Source organism: Microtus oregoni, unplaced genomic scaffold, assembly GCF_018167655.1.
Source record: "Microtus oregoni isolate MIOR12 unplaced genomic scaffold, Mior012 000004F_ref0000308, whole genome shotgun sequence".
Lineage (NCBI taxonomy): Eukaryota > Metazoa > Chordata > Mammalia > Rodentia > Cricetidae > Microtus > Microtus oregoni.
Genome location: NW_024543063.1, coordinates 10,689,222 through 10,709,782, shown reverse-complemented (window position 1 = coordinate 10,709,782; position 20,561 = coordinate 10,689,222). Strand labels below are relative to the sequence as shown.

The 20,561-nt window shown below is 41.6% G+C and overlaps 1 protein-coding gene across 1 annotated transcript in view; it reads left to right on the top strand.

Moving 5' to 3' along the window:
* The first annotated feature begins 3,437 nt into the window (after nucleotides 1–3,437).
* Nucleotides 3,438–20,561, top strand: part of Psmd1 (proteasome 26S subunit, non-ATPase 1) — a 78,939-nt gene continuing 61,815 nt past the window's right edge. The window contains exons 1-7 of the mRNA XM_041650205.1: nucleotides 3,438–3,607; nucleotides 9,865–9,908; nucleotides 11,027–11,100; nucleotides 11,255–11,424; nucleotides 14,153–14,358; nucleotides 16,252–16,395; nucleotides 18,822–19,054. Coding sequence (XP_041506139.1) covers nucleotides 3,592–3,607; nucleotides 9,865–9,908; nucleotides 11,027–11,100; nucleotides 11,255–11,424; nucleotides 14,153–14,358; nucleotides 16,252–16,395; nucleotides 18,822–19,054 — 887 coding nt within the window. The 5' untranslated portion in view covers nucleotides 3,438–3,591. The remainder of the gene's footprint in view (nucleotides 3,608–9,864; nucleotides 9,909–11,026; nucleotides 11,101–11,254; nucleotides 11,425–14,152; nucleotides 14,359–16,251; nucleotides 16,396–18,821; nucleotides 19,055–20,561) is intronic.

The following is a 20,561-nucleotide window of genomic DNA, read 5'->3' as shown; positions in this document are numbered from 1 at the left end:
CCAGAGGGCGCTGTGAGACCCGCCAATTTCCTGCCTGCGTGTTGGGATTCAAACCCTGAGCCTTACCCATGCTAGGGGAGTGCTCTACCACTGAGCTACACCCTAAGCCCCCAAAAGATTTTTAATTAATTGTCAACATACCAAATTCCAGAGCTGGGGCGATGGTGCTCTATTAGCTGTCAACATTGTGCACGTTTACCGTGCAAGGAGCCGTGGGTTCCCTTCCAACATTGCAAAAACAAGTAATTAACTGTATATAAAGTAAGGGCATGGCTGCTGCAAGGTACGGTTGGAGGGAAGGTTTTTATTTGTAGATATGAGGGAGGGTCCAGACAGAGACAGCTGGAAGAGTCGGAGCAGGGAGAGAAAGTAGTAAACCCAACACTGTCATAAGGGAGGGATGTTCAGAGAGGAAGAGAAAGAGAGAAAGACAAAAGAATCCACCCAGAGAAAGCGGTAAAAGAGAGGGGGGCCAAAAGAGCAAATGGCCGAAATGACGAGAAGCTGGAGGAAGAGCAGTTCTGAGCTAGAGTAGGTTAGGGTAGGGGGCAGGGTGAGGAGCCAAGAAAAGCCACGGTTACACACAGGCTTGGAAGCCAGCATTCGCTTTGGTATGCTAATAGGCACCACAGTTAGCCATTGGTCCCGTTTCTTTTGGACTTAACACTGACTGAAACTAAGTAGCTAAAAAAAAAAAAAAAAAAAAGTTACGCTCGCACCTGAAATTGTCATTTCTGACTTTCTTGGGGAAGGCATCGACTTCACAACGGAAGCCTGCATTCTTGAATGGCATTGCTATAAACGCCACAGAAGCCGCGTCCTACACAGGCCCCTCTACTCCCTATTACTGCCTTTGATACTATAGCTGTCACAACCTAACGTAGTGTTCTCGTCCTCCCTCCCGCCTTGAGCATAGTAAACAAGAACTTTGCCACTAATCTGTATTCCTAGCACCCAAGCTCTGATTTTCTCTGAAGTACTAGGGACTTAAGTTGGGGCCTCATGCGTGTTACCCAAGGGCTCAACCGCTGAACTATATAAGTGGTCCTTGAGCTGGTATTTTCTTAACAGAGCCTACTTCCGTTCTTCTGAAAGATGGAAGGAGAAAGAGCACCGACCCAAACCGTCATGGCCAAATTAATTAAAGTAAGCAATTCATTAAAGCAAGTTTTTCAATTCAAGTACTTGGGTTTCCTCTCCCTAAGGCGGGGTTTAAGAGGAAACCCTTGGATGTGAAGAAGACAAGGTTTTTACAGCTCAGGGGTAGGGAGTTTCTGAATGGGGAATTCGGTGAACAAAATAGAGTTACAGGGGCAGAACATAAACATTCAACCCCCCTGAAACAAAGGCATGATTCCAAGGCGGGCATAACAAAGTAGTCATATAATCTTTGGAAACAAAGGTAGGGTTGCCAGTTGGTTATATATAACTTTTTGAAACAAAGTCACAATTGTCATTCCTAGAACAGGCAATACAGAACCATTTGTAGTTAAGGTTACAGGTAGGGCATAGCCCAATCCTTGAGAAACAGCGATTTAATCACAAACAGGAATGAACCTAGTTGGTCTTTACTATAAGATGGCTTTTAAGCCCAAGGTGGAGGCAGGCTGGTTCTTGAATTCACTTTTGTGTGACCTGTTGGCAGTTGCCTGTGACCTCTCTAGGGGTTTGGGAGCTCACAGCAAAGTTCTTATGTAGTATGTGGGAGGCCCTGGGTTCCAGCATCAGTTCTGTCTGTATATACTAGATGTGTAATCTCTGCATTCCCCAACTGGAGGCAGGAGGGTCATGAGTTCAAGGTCATCCTCAGCTACATAATATGTTTTAGGACAGACTAAATTCTCATTGTTTATCTATAATAGACTAATTATTAATTCATTATCATAATAAAGTCCTATGAGAATTTTGTATTTTGGAGGCAAACTTTTTTATTAGAAAGTCTTTTTTTTAGATATATTTTAAGGATTTATTTATTTGTGTGTATATGTGTGCAGGTCCTTGTGGAGGCCAGAAGAGATCATCAAATCCTCTGGAGCTGGAGTTACAAGCAGTTACGACCTGCTTAATGTATGTGCTGGGAACTGCACTTGGGTCCACTGGAAGCTTAATCACTAATGGCGTCTCTCCAAACCACCACCAGCCCTGTCCTTTTAAGACGAGGTCTCTTTCTCTCTGTAACCCCTACTTGACTGAAATTCACAATGTAGATCAGGCTGGCCTGGAGCTCACAAAGATTTGTCTGCCACTACCTCCTAACACCTGGGAACTCTATTTTTGTATGTGTGTGTTCATATTTGGGGGAGGAGAGGGGTCCTCCGGAGGTGGCAGCTGCACAAAAGACACCAGTAAGTTTGTGCCAAGTAGGTGTTTTCTTGCAAGTAGGCTAGAGGTTGTCATTGGGTGTCTTCCTCAAATGCTTGTCCTCCTTTTTGGTTTGTTTGTTGTTTGTTTGCCCTGCGACAGGGTCTCGCTGTGGAACTCTGGTTGTTCTGGAACTCTCTTAAGTAGCCGGTACTGACCTTGAACCCACAGAGAGTCACCTGCCTTTGCCTCCTTTGCTGTGATTAAGGTGTGAGTCACCACACCAAGCCACGTCATTTCTTTTTTTTTAAATATTTATTTATTATGTATACAATGTTCTGTCCAGAAGAGGGCACCAGACCCCATTACAGATGGTTGTGAGCCACCATGTGGTTGCTGGGAACTGAACTCTGGACCTTTGGAAGAGCAGTTAATGCTCTTAACCACTGAGCCATCTCTCCAGCCCCGCCACGTCATTTCTAGAAACAGGGTCTCTTACTGAACCTGGAGCTCACCAAGTCGGGCGGGCCCCAGAGAGGCGCCTGTCTCCACCTCCTTCAGCACAGAGACTCCACCCGCCCCTGGGAATCCAAATTCAACCTCAGGGGCTTGTGCTTTCGTGGCAGGCACTGAGCCGACCAAGTCGTTCCTCCGGTCGTACCCACCACCACCTTTCCCCGCTTAGATAGCAAATCTTTATATAGCCCGGCCCGGCCTCGAATTCAAGATCCTTCTGCCTCAGCCACCTTTCTAAGAACGTACTTTGCTACACTCCCAACCGTCTTGAGTGGGCGGGCATTGCCGCAGTGAGACCTCCAGAGCCATAGGTGGCGCTGCGAGCAATGTTTAGACTTTCCCTAAACCCTTTCTTCTAGCAATGGCGGGTGATGAATGGGCCTCTTTTTTTGCAAGGGTGTCTATTTTGAAGCCTGATGACAGGTGCTAATCAATGTTTCTTCCCAGCCTGTCATAGCTCTGATGACCTCGCGGAGAGTTATAAAAAAAACAACGGCATGGTTTTTGCCGTGTTGCATAGTTTCGAGTGGCGGCAGCTGCCCAAAAGACACAGGTGCGGAGGCGAATTTGCGCCAAGTCTCAGGCGGAGGTGCGGGCAGCCCTAGGGCGGGCGGGGTCCTCGACTAGAAGCGAGCCGGCGGCCTGTGGAGGGGACTGAGTGAGCAGCGCACCCGGGAACCTGGAGCCGCGGCGGAGCGAGCGGGCCCTGAGCTGACAGATCCAGGGCTTGGCCAGGACTGTGGACTAGAGGACGGGCGAGTGCAGGGCGCAGCCATGATCACTTCAGCCGGTGAGTGCGGCCGGGAGCAGGCGCCCCAGGGAGGAGCCGCCACCGCGCCGGCGTTTAGCTGAGTCAGGGCGAGTGACTGGGCACCTCCGGGTCGAGCGCCGGCCTGCGCGGCCCCTCTGCCCGAGGCCCACCCTGGGCACAGGGACTTGGAGGCTGGCCAGGCCACTGCAGGCCCCTTGGGTTTGGAGGAATCGGACCAGGAGGCCACTTGGGCATCCCGCTCCAACCACACCCCCGTGCCAGGACTGGACCTGGCTCCTAGGCGGTCGCTGGACTTCAGGGAGATTTCCTTTCTTCTCTCTGTCCGCTTCTTGGACAAGTGATCCCCACCCCCAAGTCCTTCCCCTCAGGTGTTTCGAGTGGGGTGGGCCCCGATGCCATTGTAAGCATCGTAAAGCAGCTCCTGGTCTCGCACCCTAACTGCTACACCAAGTGCTTCTGGCTCGGGCTAAGATACCTTCTCTTGGAAGTCCGAATTTAGATTGAGGGGGCTGGGTTTGGGGGCCACCGTAGCCACTTAAGAACCTCATTCGATAAAAGCAAATTTGAATGGAGAGCTACCTTAACTCTGTGTGTTTAGATGCTCGGGACTCGGGGCTGCAGCGCGATTCCAATACACTATAGTTCTCGTTCTCTCTCTCTCTCTCTCTCTCTCCTTTCTTCCTTTCTTTTCCTTTTCTTCTCTTCTCTCTTTTTTTTCTTTTTGGTTTTTCGAGACAGGGTTTCTCTGTGTAACAACCCTAGCTGTCCTGTAATTAGCTCTTGTAGACCTGGCTGGCCACGAACTCACAGAGATCTGCGTGCTGGCATTAAAGGCGAGTGCCACCACTCCCCGGCCACTTGTATAGTTTTACACGTAGGTACTTGTAGTGTAGATTGTAATGGGAGGGTGTAGAGATTAACTTGTAAATGGAGATTTTCAAGCCCACTGCATCCCGCGCTTTGCAGACTGATTTGCATATAGCTGTCCCTAGCCTTGGTACTTTTTCAACCTTGGCTGCTTACACAGCCTTGCGTGGTTGTCCTTTTTATTCTGTATACTTTGCTCTACATGTATTTATTTTGAACAAACAGGTTATCTATCCATAGACAGTGATCTGTTTAGTGGGGAGCTTGAGACCATCTTTTTGAGGATTGAGTAAGGAAATTGTAGAGATGCTTGGAATCGTAACAGTTCTCTCCTCCTTCTTTGTTGTTTGTTTTTCAAACAAGGTCTCACTGTGTAGCTTTGGCTGTCCTGGAACTCACTATGTAGACCAGGTTGTACTCACACTCACAGAGATCCCCCTGCCCCTGCCTCCCAAGTGCTAGGATTAAAGGTGTGCACCACTACACCCTGTGATGGTTATTTTCAAACACGTGGAGAAGTGTTGCCTGTACGTTTGGTTAGACTTTTGTCCTGAAGGATACAGGTGATTACAGATGAATTTCATTTCCCATCAAAGGAAGCTTTTTTTTTTCCCAATTAGCTCAGGAGGTAGACTCTAGATTTCTTGCCACTTGTAAATATAGGCTTAGGTCCAGCCATTCCCCCTGGTTGTCAGTAGATGTTGTCTTCAGAGTGTTGGCTTCATTAATCTCTGGGTGCTTAAGTGTCTGCTGTTGGAGTGGACCCAGAAACAGCGATCTCATTTGGGATGTGGTCCAGGCCACCTTCATCTCTTCCTACATTATTATACTAGCCTCAAACTTTTGTTTTTCCACCAATACTTTTTCTAAGTCCATTCTTCTAATTCTTGGAATTGCTTTGGAAGCCTTGTATAGCATTTCTTCTCAAGAATATCAATGATGGTTAGAATAAAATCCAGACTTCTAATACCCTCGTCCTTATTAAACCATGATCACACTAGACTTTTTGTTCAGTTTCTCTCCTATTTGAGAGTTCTTGCAGATCTTGCCCTACCCTGTCCTTTTCTTTCACAAGGTATCTTAGATCTTCGGTCTTAAATGTTCATCTCAGGCTTATCGCTCTATTAAAACATTCTGACTCCCCCTTGGCAGTCACCTCTCCATCATAATTCTATAATGACCTTGTTAATTTTCCTTAATACTATTAGACTGAACTCCATGGTAGAATTTTGGGCAGGAAATGTTTCCATAATTTTTTGGGCATTGCAGAGTGTGTGGCTAATGTTAAAAAGTATGCCTCAAATAAAGAAATCAGTGCCAACTTTTTAAAACAGACTGAAAGGGAACTTGGTGAGAACATACGGAATTTTAGCTTCTTTGTGGTATCAGGACTAAGGATTTGATTGAGTCCTGCCCTGAAATACTGGGATGATAGCATAGTGTACATTTATAGCTATCATTTAAGTTTATCGAATTGCCAGCTTCTGCTCCAAAATTTGTCACTTTGTTTCTTGTCAGCTCAAGTTGCTTAGGACATGGCTTAGGATCTGTCCCGGGTGTGACACAGACCAGAGTCAGGGTTCTAGTGTGTCCGTTCATTTGCTCATTTACTCACTCGACGCGTATCAGTCTCTGGAAACGGTGGGTAAGAGACTGATATATGCCATTTTGGTTTTTTGGTGTTTTGTTTTCAAGAGATTTATTTGACTATGAAAGGGAAGGGGGACAGAGATTATTAACTACTCAATGGAAACATGAAATTGAGTAAATTAGATTTAGCACAAGCAAATAGAGGAAGTAATGCTGACAAACTTTGAAACAATACTTTTCTACCTTCTGTCTTCTTCTGACCTCCATAATTGACTCTGTGTGTGTATTTTGTTTGGTTGTTTTTTTTGTTTTTCAAGACAAGATTTCTCTGAAACAGTTTTGGCTGTCCTGAAACATGCTTTGTAGACCAGGCTGACTGCGAACTCACAGAGATCCACCTACCTCTGCCTCCCAAGTACTGGGATTAAAGGCCTGCACCACCAATGCCCATGACCATTTTCAACTTTCAAGTAATATTTCCAGGACATATCTCTATATTGATAAATAATATAAAAATATTGCTATTAATTGAGCCAGTAATCTAAGGCAGTTATGATATAAGCTTTTATTTTTATTTAGATTTATTGTATGTGTGTAAGCATTTTACCTTTGTGTATGTATGTCTACTACCTGTGTGCATGCTACCCTTGGAGGTCAAAAGAGGGCATCAGATTCCCCCAGAACTGGAGTTACAGATGGTTGTAAGCTGTCATGTGAGTGCTGGGACCTGAACCTTGGTCCTCTGCAAGAGCAACAGTCCTGACTGTCCTGGAACTGCTGTGTAGACCAGGCTGGCCTCCAACTCTCTGAGATCCACCTGCCTCTGCCTCCCAAGTGCTGGGATTAAAGGCGTGAGCCACCATCGCCTAGCAACAACCAGTGATCTTAGCCCCTGGGTATCTCTCCAACTCCATACAAAGTTTTTTTGTTTTTGTTTTTAAGATTTATTTATTTATTTATTATATATGAAGTGTTCTGCTTGCATGACAGAAGAGGGCACCAGATCTCATTATGGGTGGTTGTGAGCCACCATGTGGCTGCTGGGACTTGAACTCAGGACCTCTGGAAGAGCAGCCAGTGCTTTTAACCTCTGAGCCATCTCTAGCCCCTCCATACAAGTTTTTATAAAGCGCATTCTTAGGTCTTTGCATGAAAAAAAGCACATTCTTGGTCTTTTCCTATCTAAAGTTGGATTCTGTTTTGTGTTTAAGTAGAAAATATTAGTGTAGGAGTTTATAGCATATTTGATTTGGCTGAGCTCCATCACTGAAGGCTGACATTCTGTGCCTGGACAGCCATGTAAGGAATCAATCACAGCTGAAGCCACATGGGAGAGTCTAGAGATCCATCTCTTCTGGCAAAAAAGCCATGCCAGTAGAACATTCATGTGGTAGGCAATAGTGTCTTTGGGATTAAGTGCTGTATAGTCATTCAACCATTCTGGCCTGCCATCTGTTCCACACACACACACCCACTCTCTCACACACACTAGTTACTTTTTTATTTTAACAATAAAAGTGTTTCAATAATCAAGGCATTTAATGGTTAAATTGATTTCATTTTAAGTTTATTTTTTCTCCTCTTTGTTCTGGATGTGTCGTGCCAACCCAGCACACCAAGGCTTTGGCCTTTAGAGCAATGAGATGCCCTTGTTTTGCTGCTAAACATTGTGCCTTTTCCTTCATGGCTCCCCAAATCTGCTGAAGCTGTTTGCCCAATCTGTTTTCCAGGTGGAAGAAGCTACCTCTTTGAACTAAAATGACAGGGACTCTTTTTAATTAACCAGTTTCAGTGTTCCAGAATGATTTTATAACCAGTGGAAAGCATACTTAAGAAAACTTGGTTTTATTTATGGTACAAGGACAGAATTTCCCACTATCATTTTCTTAGTAATCTCTTGTGTTCTTGGGAGAAGACAGCGTTCTTTTATTCTGGTTACTGCTGTCGCTCTGAAGCTAAGGTGAGACATGTGGAGAACATCGTTTGGTGAGACTGTTACCATTTAGTAAATTTGTTGTTTGTGGGCCAGCAAGAAGGCTGCATGGGTAAGGGCTCTCACCTCTAGGCTTAATGACCTGAATTCACTTTCTGGAGCCCAAATGGGAGAAGGAGAGCTCTTACTCACACAGATTAGGAAAGTTGTACGCAGTGTGGCATGTGTGCTCAAACATAATAAGCAGATAAATGTAAAAATAAATTTTGTAATCTGTTATTTGTGAAAGGAAGGGGGTACTTTAATACAGTCACACTGAAATAATTGAAACATTATTTTTTCTAAGTTATTTTACTTCATTTTTTGAGTCAAAATCAGCCTCAAACTGGATTCTCCTTCTCCACATGGCAGGATTACAGCATCTACCACCATACTCAACAGTTGTTAGTTTATTTTGAGTGAATAAATTTTATTCTGAAGTTGTATAGAAATTTTTCCTGGCTTGGTCAGTATGTCAGTGAGTTTTATCGAGCTGTATTGAGCACAGGAACCACAGGAACCCTGGGTCTTAGCCCCTTATTTTCTGATAAAAAAGTTTAGAGACAAGAAACAAGACCAAGATTCCACTTGTAGTAAGTTTCCAAGTAACAGTAACACTGTTGGACCAAGAACCATACTTTCAAAAACGGTTGGGCTAAGCAAAAGATGATCTATGGGAGGTTGGTGAGATTTTATGTATTGATACAGATAGATATAAAAGCTCCAAAATATAAATTTCCACAGTTGTTTTGAAATGTTTTTATTCATGGACCACTGAGGTAGCTCAGTGGGTAAAGCACTTTCCCCAAGCCTTGACCCTTGTGGTGAAAGAGTAAACCCATTTCCACACAGTGTGTCCATGGCACATACATGTCCCCCCGCCCCAACACACAGTAAAAAGTTGGTGTGTGTGTATGAGAGAGAGAATATTAGATTATGTACAAGGTATATACACAGGTGTGTGTGTGTTCCTGCACACAGAGGCTAGAGGAGTACATTGGTCTCCTGTTCACGTGCTTTCCTGTGCTTTCTCTGTCTCCCCTTCTCCAACCCCAGCTCTCTCTGTCTTGTCCCCCTGAGACAGGGTCTCTCACTGAACCTGGACTAGGCTACAGGCCTGCAAGCCTTATTGATCCTGCTGTCTCTGCCCCATTCTACTAGAGCTGGGATAGTTGGTACATGTGGCCATGTGGAGATTTAAACTCAGGCCTTCTTAAGCAAGCACTCTTACCTGCTTGGCCATCTCCCTAACCGCATTAACTTCTACAGTTTTAAAGAAATATAATTGTTTCCCTAACAAAGTTGTACTTTTTTCTTTGTCTTTTGTGTATATATGCAGTGTATGTATGAATGTGTTTTGAGTGTGCATGCACACATATGAGCCAGTGAATGTGGAGGCCAAAGGTTGTCAGATGTTTTCACTCTACACTCTGGATTTTAGATGGGGTCTCATGGGGCACAGAGCTCACCAGTGGGCTAGACTCTGGCCAGCAAGCTCTGGGTCTCCATGTCTGTGTGTCTGTGTTATGTGCCTATGTGTTTATGCTAAGATTATACCTAGCTGTTAAGCTGAAGCTTGCCCTGAGTTCAGGGTTGACAGGAGGCATCTTCTGTCACAGTTCATCTTTTTTGAGACAGGGCACCTGCTTGTTTCTTCCTTTCCTTCCTCAGCACTAGGATCCTGCCCATCTTTTTGGATGGTGCTGGGGCCCACCTCTGGCCCTCATGCTTGTGCAGAAAGCACTTTACCGAGTGAGCCATTTCACCAGCCCCATTGTTAGGTTTTAACCAAGTGTTAGTCTGCATGTGCATGTTTCTTAATCGTGGTATGTCTTTTTTCTTATAGCTGGAATTATTTCTCTTCTGGACGAAGAAGAGCCACAGCTTAAGGTATGAGTTGAAGAAAGTCACCTGGCTTACTGTGAATTCTGTGAAGTTTCTTTGGTTTTGTGATGTCTTTATATTTCCTGTCATGTAAAGTAATCATCCTATAGCCAATCATTGAATTCTAACTAGAGAAGACAGTATTTTGTTTTGTTTTGTTTTTGATTTTCGAGACATTGTTTTCTGTGTAACAGTACTAGCTGTTCTAGAACTAGCTCTTGTAGTTCTTGTAGACCAGGCTGACCTTGAACTCACAGAGCTCTGCCTGCCTTTACCACCTGGCAAGAAGACAGTATTTTGATACTAGAAATTAATTTAAGGGTAATAAATCATAAAATGGCACATGAGTAACTCTCCAGTTCCATTATCAACAGTAAAAACAAAATTTTGCTGCTTCTGTGTCCCATTCTCTTTTCACTTTACAGCATTTTGGAATACTAGGCAGGCAAGATGGCTCAGCAGGTAAAGGCACTTGCTCCCTGGCCTGACAACCTGAGTTTGAGCCCCAGAACCCATATGGTAGACGAGAACTGACCCCCACAAATTGTCCTTTCACCTCCACAAGCACATGTGGTACATGCACATACACACACATGCACACACAGAGCTAATATATGTAATAAAACAGTTGTTCTTAAAGTTAAAAAAAAATTCGAATGTTTTGCAAGTGGCTCTGCATACCTACCTGTATCTGTGTAATACAAGCTAGCAAGCTGAAGTCTTACATTTTCAAAAAAGGAAGCATTCATTATAAGAAGTAATATTGCGTGCATAGTTTGCTATTTTGTTTGAAAACAACCAAAAAGTGAGTAAATCTAAGAAAAAGTATGTTTCTAAATTTATGTATATGTCAGACACTGAAATTTTTAGATAAATGTTATTGAATTTGGCCATAAATTGTGGACTTTTGTTTTGTTTTTTGAGACAGGGTCTTTCTACATAGCTTTGGCTGTTCTGGAACTCCATGAGAGCAGGCTGGCCTCAAACTTGTGGAGATCTACCTGCTTTTACCTCCTGAATGCTGGGGTTAAAGGCGTGTGCCACCACACCCTGTCGACTGGTGGATAATAAAGGGAAGCATGATTTTAAGTCTTTTTAAAATCCAGTTTTGTTTTATTTTACAGGAATTTGCACTACACAAATTGAATGCAGTCGTTAATGACTTCTGGGCAGAAATTTCTGAGTCTGTAGACAAAATGTAAGAAAGTACTTTATTTCTATAAGTTTGTATAAAGTAGAATTGCTTACTAACTCTTTTACGAATGCTAATTTGTTGCTTGAATATTTAAACTTTGAGTTTTCAAGGAAGATCATAGCTTAAAATGAGGCCTACCTTTCCTTATTTCTTTCAGAGAAGTTTTATATGAAGATGAAGGTTTCCGGAGTCGGCAGTTTGCAGCCTTGGTGGCATCTAAAGTATTTTATCATCTGGGGGCTTTTGAGGAGTCTCTAAATTATGCTCTTGGAGCAGGTGACCTCTTCAATGTCAATGATAATTCTGAATATGTGGAAACTATTATAGGTAATTATCTTCTATCTGATAAGGTTTTTAATCTTGGCGGATGTCTTTCTTGCTCTAATGGATGTAGCCTTTTTATTGACTTTAATCTGACGTTACTAGATTTTAGTTTAATTGGAAGTTCATAATCATCTAATAGCATTAAACAGACATCAGCTTCTGTCTGAGTGCAGCTTACCTCAGCAGTGATGGTCATCTCCTGTCCAGTGAACAGTTTGGTGAAATGATGATATCAGATTGTTATGAGTAACCAGTTAAATAATACTGATTTTTACGTTGTCTGGTTTTTGTTTGTACGAGACAAGTTGTCAGTATCCAGCAGTCTGGTCCTGGACTCCTGCTTCTGGCTCCTGGGTGCTGAGATTACTATAGGCAACTGTCACAACTGTCTTAATAATTGCTGCTAATACAGGGAGTGTTTGTAATCACTCTTCACACTGTGCTGGCCATTCTTCATAGTCTTGATTTGTCACAGCTGACCTGTGAGAAGGAACTAGCCTTGTTGCACAAATGAGAAGAGCAGGGTTTAAAATGAAAAGGTACATGACTATTTAAAGGGGTAAGAAATTAAAATCTAGACTGACTCACTCTAAAACCTTTATTGTTATTTTTTTGTTGGTTTATTGAGATGGGTTTTGCTATGTATATAGCCTGATACAGCCCACAACTCACTCTGTGGCTCAAGCTATCCTCAAACTTTTGAGAGCCTGTCCTGGAACTAGCTCTTGTAGACCAGGCTGGTCTTGAACTTACAGAGCTCCGCCTGCCTCTGCCTCCCGAGTGCTGGGATTAAAGGCGTGCGCCACCACCGCCCCGCAAGATTATCCACTGTTAAAGAGAAAGTGGTTTGTTGTTTAGATTTTTTTTTTTTAAGTCAGGGTTCCTTTGTGTGTCCGTGGCTGTCCTGTACTTTGTAGATCAGGCTAGCCTTATACTCAGAGATTCACCTGCCTCTGACCACTGAGTGCTGTGATTAAAGGCGTGTGCCACCACAGCTCTACTGAAAAGGGGCTTTTAGTTCATGGTTTTGAAGGTTTCTGTTTTTGATTATTTGGACCTGCATTAAGGCAGTACTATTGTGGTAGCACATTACAAAGTAAAACTGTTCATCTCATGTCTTAAAGAGCCAAGAAGAAGAGACCAAGGTCTTGTTACCTTTATGTCTATGTTTTACAAGAGCTCCAAGCTAAGGACCACACTTTCAACAATGGGCCTTGGGTGACTCACAGGCAAAGCTTTGGATTCTCACTTGTCTTAAGTTGATACAACTGCATATGGTTTTCAGTTAAAGGTTTTGTAGCTTTAAAAATTGTTTGAAAATTAGCTGGGCAGTGATGATGAACACCCTTAACCTAGCACTTGGGAGGCAGAGGCAGGCAGATCTCTGAGTTCAAGGCCAGCCTGGTCTGCATAGTGAATTCTAGGACAAACAGAGCTACACAAAGAGACCTTATTTTGAAAAAAATTTGATTGAAAATTTTTATCTGGAAGTTGAACACAGGGACTGCATGCACTTCAGACATAGTTTTATGACAAAATTAGGATCACGGTTTCAGAGAGCTCAGGAACGTGTAGATGCAGATATTTGCATTGCTAATTAAGAGGGTAGTTGCATTATTTGCTTAGACCTTTAAAGGAGAAATTTTGGTATTTTCCTTCAGAGATTTTTAGTCTGATAAACATTTTCTACAATCAGAATTGCTTGATGTCAATTTTGTGATTGTTACTTTATTTTTATTAATTGACCTGAACTTTCATGGTTCTATCTAGGTGAACCTTAAATATGGTATACCCAGTTTATAAAGGTCCATTGCTATTCTCCCCATATAGACTCACTTAGCATGGACCATCTTGTGGGCTAACAGTTCTTTGTGATGGTTAAGGCTTGGAACTAATTAGTCTGAAACTAGTATGTTTACTTCTCTTTGAGTAGGAGCATGTTAAACGAGTGAAGAGATAGTACCTTATAAGGCAGCTTGAGGGGAAATCCCCCCCCCTTTTTTGTTTTGTTTTGTTTTATCTAGAATGTTTAAAATATGATTCCAAATACATACAACTAACTTGTTTGTATAGTGTTTCTCATCTGGTGTGTTACTGGTACCATCAGTATGTCTCTTTCCTCTCTGTTCACCCTAATCATTCTGAAATGTGGAAGTCAAATTGGGCGTACATGCTCCTGAGTGAATTTTCAGGCACTCTGGGGGATATAGATTCCATATCGTGTTAAGATGGTTTTTTTGTTTTTTGTTTTTTCCTGACTTGCTGTTGTTACTTGAAAAGTGTTTGGCATTCTTTGGAGTTGCTTTTTGAGCCTGTGGTACCATTATTCTACAAAGATAATTATAGTTCCTAATCTCGAAATACTTCCAGATGTGAAGTATAATATATTCATTATGGTAATTAATGTTACAGGCCTTTTTAAATATTCTGTGTAATGACAAGTATTTTTTTTTAAAAAATGAAGCAGTAATTATTTTAGCCATCTCTTTTGAATTAATTGAATTGATAAGTATGATTTTTATAAAAATAATTAGTAATGTTTGGGATAATACCAGCATTGTTGGCTTTGATGTTTGGTCCTTTATTGTAACTATCATAAAAATGACTTATTTGAAAGTCTTAGTGTTTTAAGTCGTACTTATTACTTTGTACTTATTTATAGTGTTCATGATCGTAAATTTACTTTCTGGTAGTTTAAGCCAGTTTACAAAATATTTTATTTTCTCCATAGCAAAATGCATTGATCATTATACCAAACAGTGTGTAGAAAATGCAGATTTGCCTGAAGGAGAAAAAAAGCCAATTGACCAGAGATTGGAAGGCATTGTGAATAAAATGTTCCAGCGATGTCTCGATGATCACAAGTATAAGCAGGCGATTGGCATTGCTTTGGAGACCAGAAGACTAGATGTCTTTGAGAAGACTATACTGGAGTCTGTAAGTAGATGTCATTTAGAGGTTGAGATTGATGGGAAATCAAGAGAACAAAGTATCCAAACACAAACTTTTTTGTTGTTGTTTTGTTTGTTTGGTTTGGTTTTTCAAGACAGGGTTTCTCTCTGTAGCACTGACTGTCCTGAAACCAGCTCTGTAGTCCAGGCTGGCCTTGAACTCACAGAGATCCATCAGCCTCTTCCTCCTGAGTCCTGGAATTAAAGGTGTGTGCAGCCACCTCCCAGCAGTATTTATTTTTTAGAATACTTGTTATTGATTCTCTGACAATCTCATGCATGTATGTAGTGTATCTAAGTCATACCCACTCCAGCCTTCCTCTTCACATTCCTAGATGTCCCCTACCTCATGACCTCATTTTTTTTTCCCATTGCACTTTATTTATTTGTTGTCTGTCTAGATAGAGCACACATGTGCCACAGTGCATGCAGAGAAATCAGAAGATAATGAGAATTGGTTCTTTCCTTCCTCCACGTGGGCCTTGGGGCTTGAGCTTAGATCAGTCTTGGCAACAAGCATCTTTACCTGCTAAGTCACCCAACTGACCTGTCCTTTTATAACTTATGGAGTCTCATTATTGCTTCCTCCTGCTGACATGGCAGTCCACCAGTTGCCACACCTCCAAAGAAAAATGATTTCTCTTCCCTGGTAACCATCACTGTCAGTAGCTACTCTGCTAGAGCTAGAGTTTCTTGAGCTTCCCTCATCCACACTGGAATGTTGACTGGCTTGAGCCCATGCAGGTCTTGTCCAAGTGACCAAGGCTGCAGTGAATTCCTGAGTTCAGGGGAATTCACATGTACTCAGGTCACATGTCTGGAAGACATATTTTGCAGTCTCCCTGTTCCTCCTCACCCTTCAGCTCTAGTATTCTATATGTTTTCTGTTCTTCAGTGTTCCCTGAGCCTTGGAATGGTTATCTAGATGTCCTGTTTAGAGCTGAACACCAGTGATTCATTCTCAGCACTTTGACTAACCCTGAGTCTCTATGTTAATCACTGCCCACTGCAGAAAGAAACCTTTCTGACCAAAGTTGACAGCCCCACTAACCTGTGGCTATAAACATAAATATTTAGAAGGTATCTGACAACATATCCATTGACGAAAACAAGAGCATCAAACAAAGGCCTGTGTCAGTCAGAGATGGAGATAGCTCTATCACATTGTGCTTTGTGGCCTTTGAGTGAATGTGGGCAGCAAGTCACAGGGGCTTTAGCTGCAAAGTAGGAGAAGGTAGTTACAAAGCAAAGCATTGCACAGCCAGGTTTTTATAATTTTTATTATATGATCATTATAGCATACTATGTTCACATAGTGACATCCTGATTGATCATTAAGTAGTATTGAATTATTTTTACTCCTTTTTTGTGTTTTTGTTTTATTTAATATCTGTTTGGGTTATATAGCTTTTCTGAAACAGGATCACATGTAGGCCAGTTTGGCCTCAAATTTGAATTCCTGATCCTTCTCCCTACATCACCCAAGGAGTGGGATCATGGATGTATATCACTGTGCCTGGTTTTTCATTCCATTTTTTTCCATAAAGATATAGAAATATGTAATTATTCTTAGGATTCCTCCAAGCCACATGTGTGGTGTATGCCTTTAATTCCAGCACTTGGATGTAAAGACAGGAGAGTTGACTACACAGTGAGGTGCTCTGGGAAAGCCAAAGGCTGGGAAGGGACCTCAGTGGGTGAGTGCTTTTCTTGACTTTGATGCCTTTCATCACAAAAACAAACCTCTGAGCTGGTTTAAGTTTTCTAGTTTAAATCATTGGCTGTTCTAAACACAAAATAAATAAATTAAACAGTGATCTCTTAAATGTACATAATGCTTCAGTAATTAGATAATATGTCTTTAAATTATGTCTTTCAGAATGATGTCCCAGGAATGCTAGCTTACAGCCTCAAGCTCTGCATGTCTTTAATGCAGAATAAACAGTTTCGGAATAAAGTATTGAGAGTCCTGGTTAAGATCTACATGAACTTGGAAAAGCCCGATTTCATCAATGTTTGTCAGGTACTTACTCTGATCACCTTACTCCATGCGAACCTGACCGCTGCACCACTGCGTGGTACAGCATAGTCGCTGTTTTGTTACGCTGAGTTGCTATGGGCTTCATACAGGTCATTACACATCTTGTGAGGATAAGATAGCATGATTTATGTTCCTTTTTACTACTAAGTGGATTCTCATAACACTTAAAAATAATTTTCCTACAGAGTATTCTTTGTATTCATGTATATTCTTTATTTAATTTAATATAATGTATGGGCTCGTTACTCAAAATACAACATTGGATATATTTTATCTCTCTCTGTACCACTTAAATTTTTCAAGTAGCGTAGAAAATTTATGAAATAAAGCCGGATTCCCACCCCCCCCCCCTTCTCTTCTTGGAGGCCTTTCCCTAAAGATCATTAATGGTAGATGTTTTCCACAATTTATTGCACATTTAGATCTACTAAATCTCTGCTCAGTGTGTCTGCAGCTTTCAGTGACAAGATATGCATGGTTTGCTTTTAAGCAATTTGATACACTGTATATACTTTTGTATACTGATTAGGAGTATAGTATTTCATATTCATTGTAATGAATACAATTTTATATATATACTTATATGTGGGGGAGTACATACATATATGTCCCCTTTAAAAATGATTCAGAATGCAATTTGAGACAGAAAATACCAGGATAAAAAATGACCACATTGAAATTACTCCAAGTCAACACAGGGTTTTAAGTTGATTTTTTTTTTATGTTACCCAAAGTCAGTTTAATATTTAACATTGTATTTCTTTTTACTTTTCTTTGATGTTTTTGAAGTTCTGTTCTAAATTATTATTTTTTTAATGCTCATATATAATATTTCTCTGCCCCTTTCTTCTGGTTCAACTTCTTTTCTTATAGACAATTGTATTCTTTTAGGTGTTTTACTCCCTTTGGTAATGTTTAATGACTTACTGTGGCTATTCAGTACATTAACTCTGCCTTACTTAAGCACTGCTTGCTAGTCACTTCCTTTGTTTCCATTAATTCTTGTTCTTAGTTTATAATAATTTTGACTATTTTTTTCTTAAAAGTGAGTAGCTTGCTACTTATGAGGGGATAAAATCTAAGCTGAGTTTTTAAAAAATTTTTGTTTAAACACATGGAAGATTTTTAACGGAAATAAAAGAAATGCTTTAAAATGATAATTTTGATTACTCTTATTCTAGCACAGACAGTACAATATGTGTTAAATGATTGATTCTCAACATTTTATGGCAATAGAGAAAGTATAGGTTAAAAAGTACTGGATGTAAATTATGGCCAGGCAATGGTGGTACACGTCTTTAGTCCCAGCACTCAGGAGGCAGAGGCAGGCGGGTCTTGAGTTTAAGGCTAACCTGGTCTACAAAGTTCCAGCACAGCCATAGCTACACAAAGGAACTGTGTCAAAAAAAAAAAAAACAAATAAATAAGTAGACAAGTACATGAATAAATTATGGATGTGATTAAAAGAAGTGAAGATTGCTGGGTGCAGTAGTACACACCTTTAGTCCCAGTACTCAGGAGGCAGAGGCAAGCAGATACTCAGCTATAGGCTAGCCTGGTCTACATACATAGCAAGTTCCAGACCAACCAGTCAACTTAATCAGGGATACACAATGAGATCCTGTCTTTAAAAAAGAGAGAGAGAGTAGTTTGAAATGTGGATCTTCTGGCGGCCAGGGAACTTGAACTTGGCTCTACGAAGAGCCTCAATCACAAGTTCCTTATTCTGCAGCTTAGTGCGGATGGACATGATGACCTGGCCAATGTGAACCCTGGCCACTGTGCCCTGGGGCTTCCCAAAGGCACCACGCATACCTGTCTGGAGCCTGTCAGCCCCAGCACAGGACAGCATCTTGTTGATTCGGTGACATGAAAGGGCTAAGCCTCACTCGAATATGAAAGCCATTTGAATGTAATTGGCCCCCATAATCTCATAAGGAGTAACACTATTAAAAGGTATGGCTTTGTTGGAGGAAGTGTGTCACTGTGGGCTGTGCGGTTTCCTGTGCTCAGGGTACTGCCCATGTTTCAGTGGACTTCCTGTTGCCTGCAAGATGAAGGACTCTCAACTCCTCCATCACCACAGATGCCTGCATGCTTCCACGCATCCCACGATGATGATAATACACTGAGCCTTTGAAACTGTACACAAGCTCCTTCAATTAAATGTTTTCTTTATTAAAAGAGAGAGAGAGAGAGAGAGAAATTCTGCAACTGATACTGAATACTATTAGCCACAAGGCACAATATTAGAACTGCGAATGTGATTTTTAGGAACCATTTACTTAGTGTTGGGTTCTGAAATGGAATGCTAGACTGGATAAGTCTGTTCCAGTTTGTATTGTGAACTAAGTACCTGTATATGAAGTTTTCAGTTACCGTATGCTTATTCTTTATCTCCATTTCAGTGCTTAATTTTCTTAGATGATCCTCAGGCCGTGAGTGATATCTTAGAAAAGCTGGTAAAGGAAGACAACCTGCTGATGGCCTATCAGATTTGTTTTGATTTGTATGAAAGTGCTAGCCAGCAGTTTTTGTCATCTGTAATCCAGAATCTTCGAACTGTTGGTACCCCCATTGCTTCTGTGCCTGGATCTACTAATACGGGTACTGTGCCAGGATCAGAGAAAGAGAAAGACAGGTATAAGTATCTTCTTCATTACCGTTAACTGCACAAAAGATTTTTTTTTTAATCTGGGGATTACATAAAATATTCACGGGTAGTATATTTTTAAGGATAAATAAGTTTAACTATTAGCTTCTATAGATTGTAAGGTCTTATGGTATTGCACTATAATAGGCAAAATAAGGACAACCAAAGTGAATCCTTCTAAAGAGAAATAGAAAGGATTAGGTGATAGGGCAAGCATGTGAGATAATATGTCGCTACTTTATTGTATTAAAATATGTGGGATGGGTGGGCCAAGATAATGATCTCAGATCCATTTGAGATAGAAATTTAGAAAGAAATGTTCTGGGCTTTGTACTTCTATTAAAGCCAAATAAATAATGCCTTAGATTCATACAATATGTACTTTCCCCTGCATGTCCTTATACATTTAGACCAGCTCTTTAAAATGTTTATATCTTGACTGTTCCAGCATATTTTTCTCCCATAACTGTCTGTTTAGCAGTAAGAGTCATTGTTTTGAAACCTATTAAGATCTTGCTTCCCTCTGTTAATGCCTTCCTCATACATTTCAAACAAAATTCTGTATATAGGAAGTATCCTTTGAGGCGCCACAGTTATATCCACAAGCTCTGCATTGGCCGGTTAGACTGACTGACTGGGGAGGGGCAATCCCTAGACAATACAGTATAGTCACTACTTAGATAGTATACTAGGGTTCTTGCAAACTTGACACAAGCTAGAGTCATCTGAAAAAAGGGAATTTCCATTGAGATTTCCTCCATCAGATTGCCTGTAGGTAAATCTATGGGGCAATTACTTGGTTGATGATAGATGTGGGAGAGGCCCAGTCTACTGTGGTTATTTCTACCCCTGTGCAAGGGGCCCTGGGTTGTATAAAGAGCGAGCTGAGCAAACCATAGGAACATCCAGTAAGCAGTGTTCCTCCATGGCCTCTGCTTTAGTTCTGCTTTGATTACTGCCGTGATTTCCTTTCTTGACTTCCCCCAGATGAACTGAAATTGGGACATTGAAGCCAAATGAACCCTTTCCTTTGGTCATGGTGTTTATTAAAGCAATAGAAAACAAACTACTGGATGATGGGTGGTGGTGGTGCACACCTTTAATCCCAACAGCAGAGACAGGCTGGTCTCTGTGAGTTCAAGGCCAACCTGGTCTACAGAATGAATTCCAGGACAGGCTCTAAAGCTACACAGAGAAACCCTGTCTCGAGGGGAAAAAAAAAAGAGGGAGAGAGGGAGGGAGGGAGGGAGGGAGGGAGGGAGGGAGGGTGGGTGGAAGGGAGGGAGGGAGGGAGGGAAGGAGGGAGGGAGGGAGGAAGGAAGGAAGGAAGGAAGGAAGGAAGGAATTGGTATTGCTGTGAAGTACCTGACCATGTTGTTTTGGAGAGGACTGTTAAGTAATTGAAGTTTTGGTGTGAGGAGCCATTGAATGCTTAGAACTTAATAGGTTGTTCTGTGAACGCTTGAAAGATTTTTTTTCCTCTTTCCCATTGATC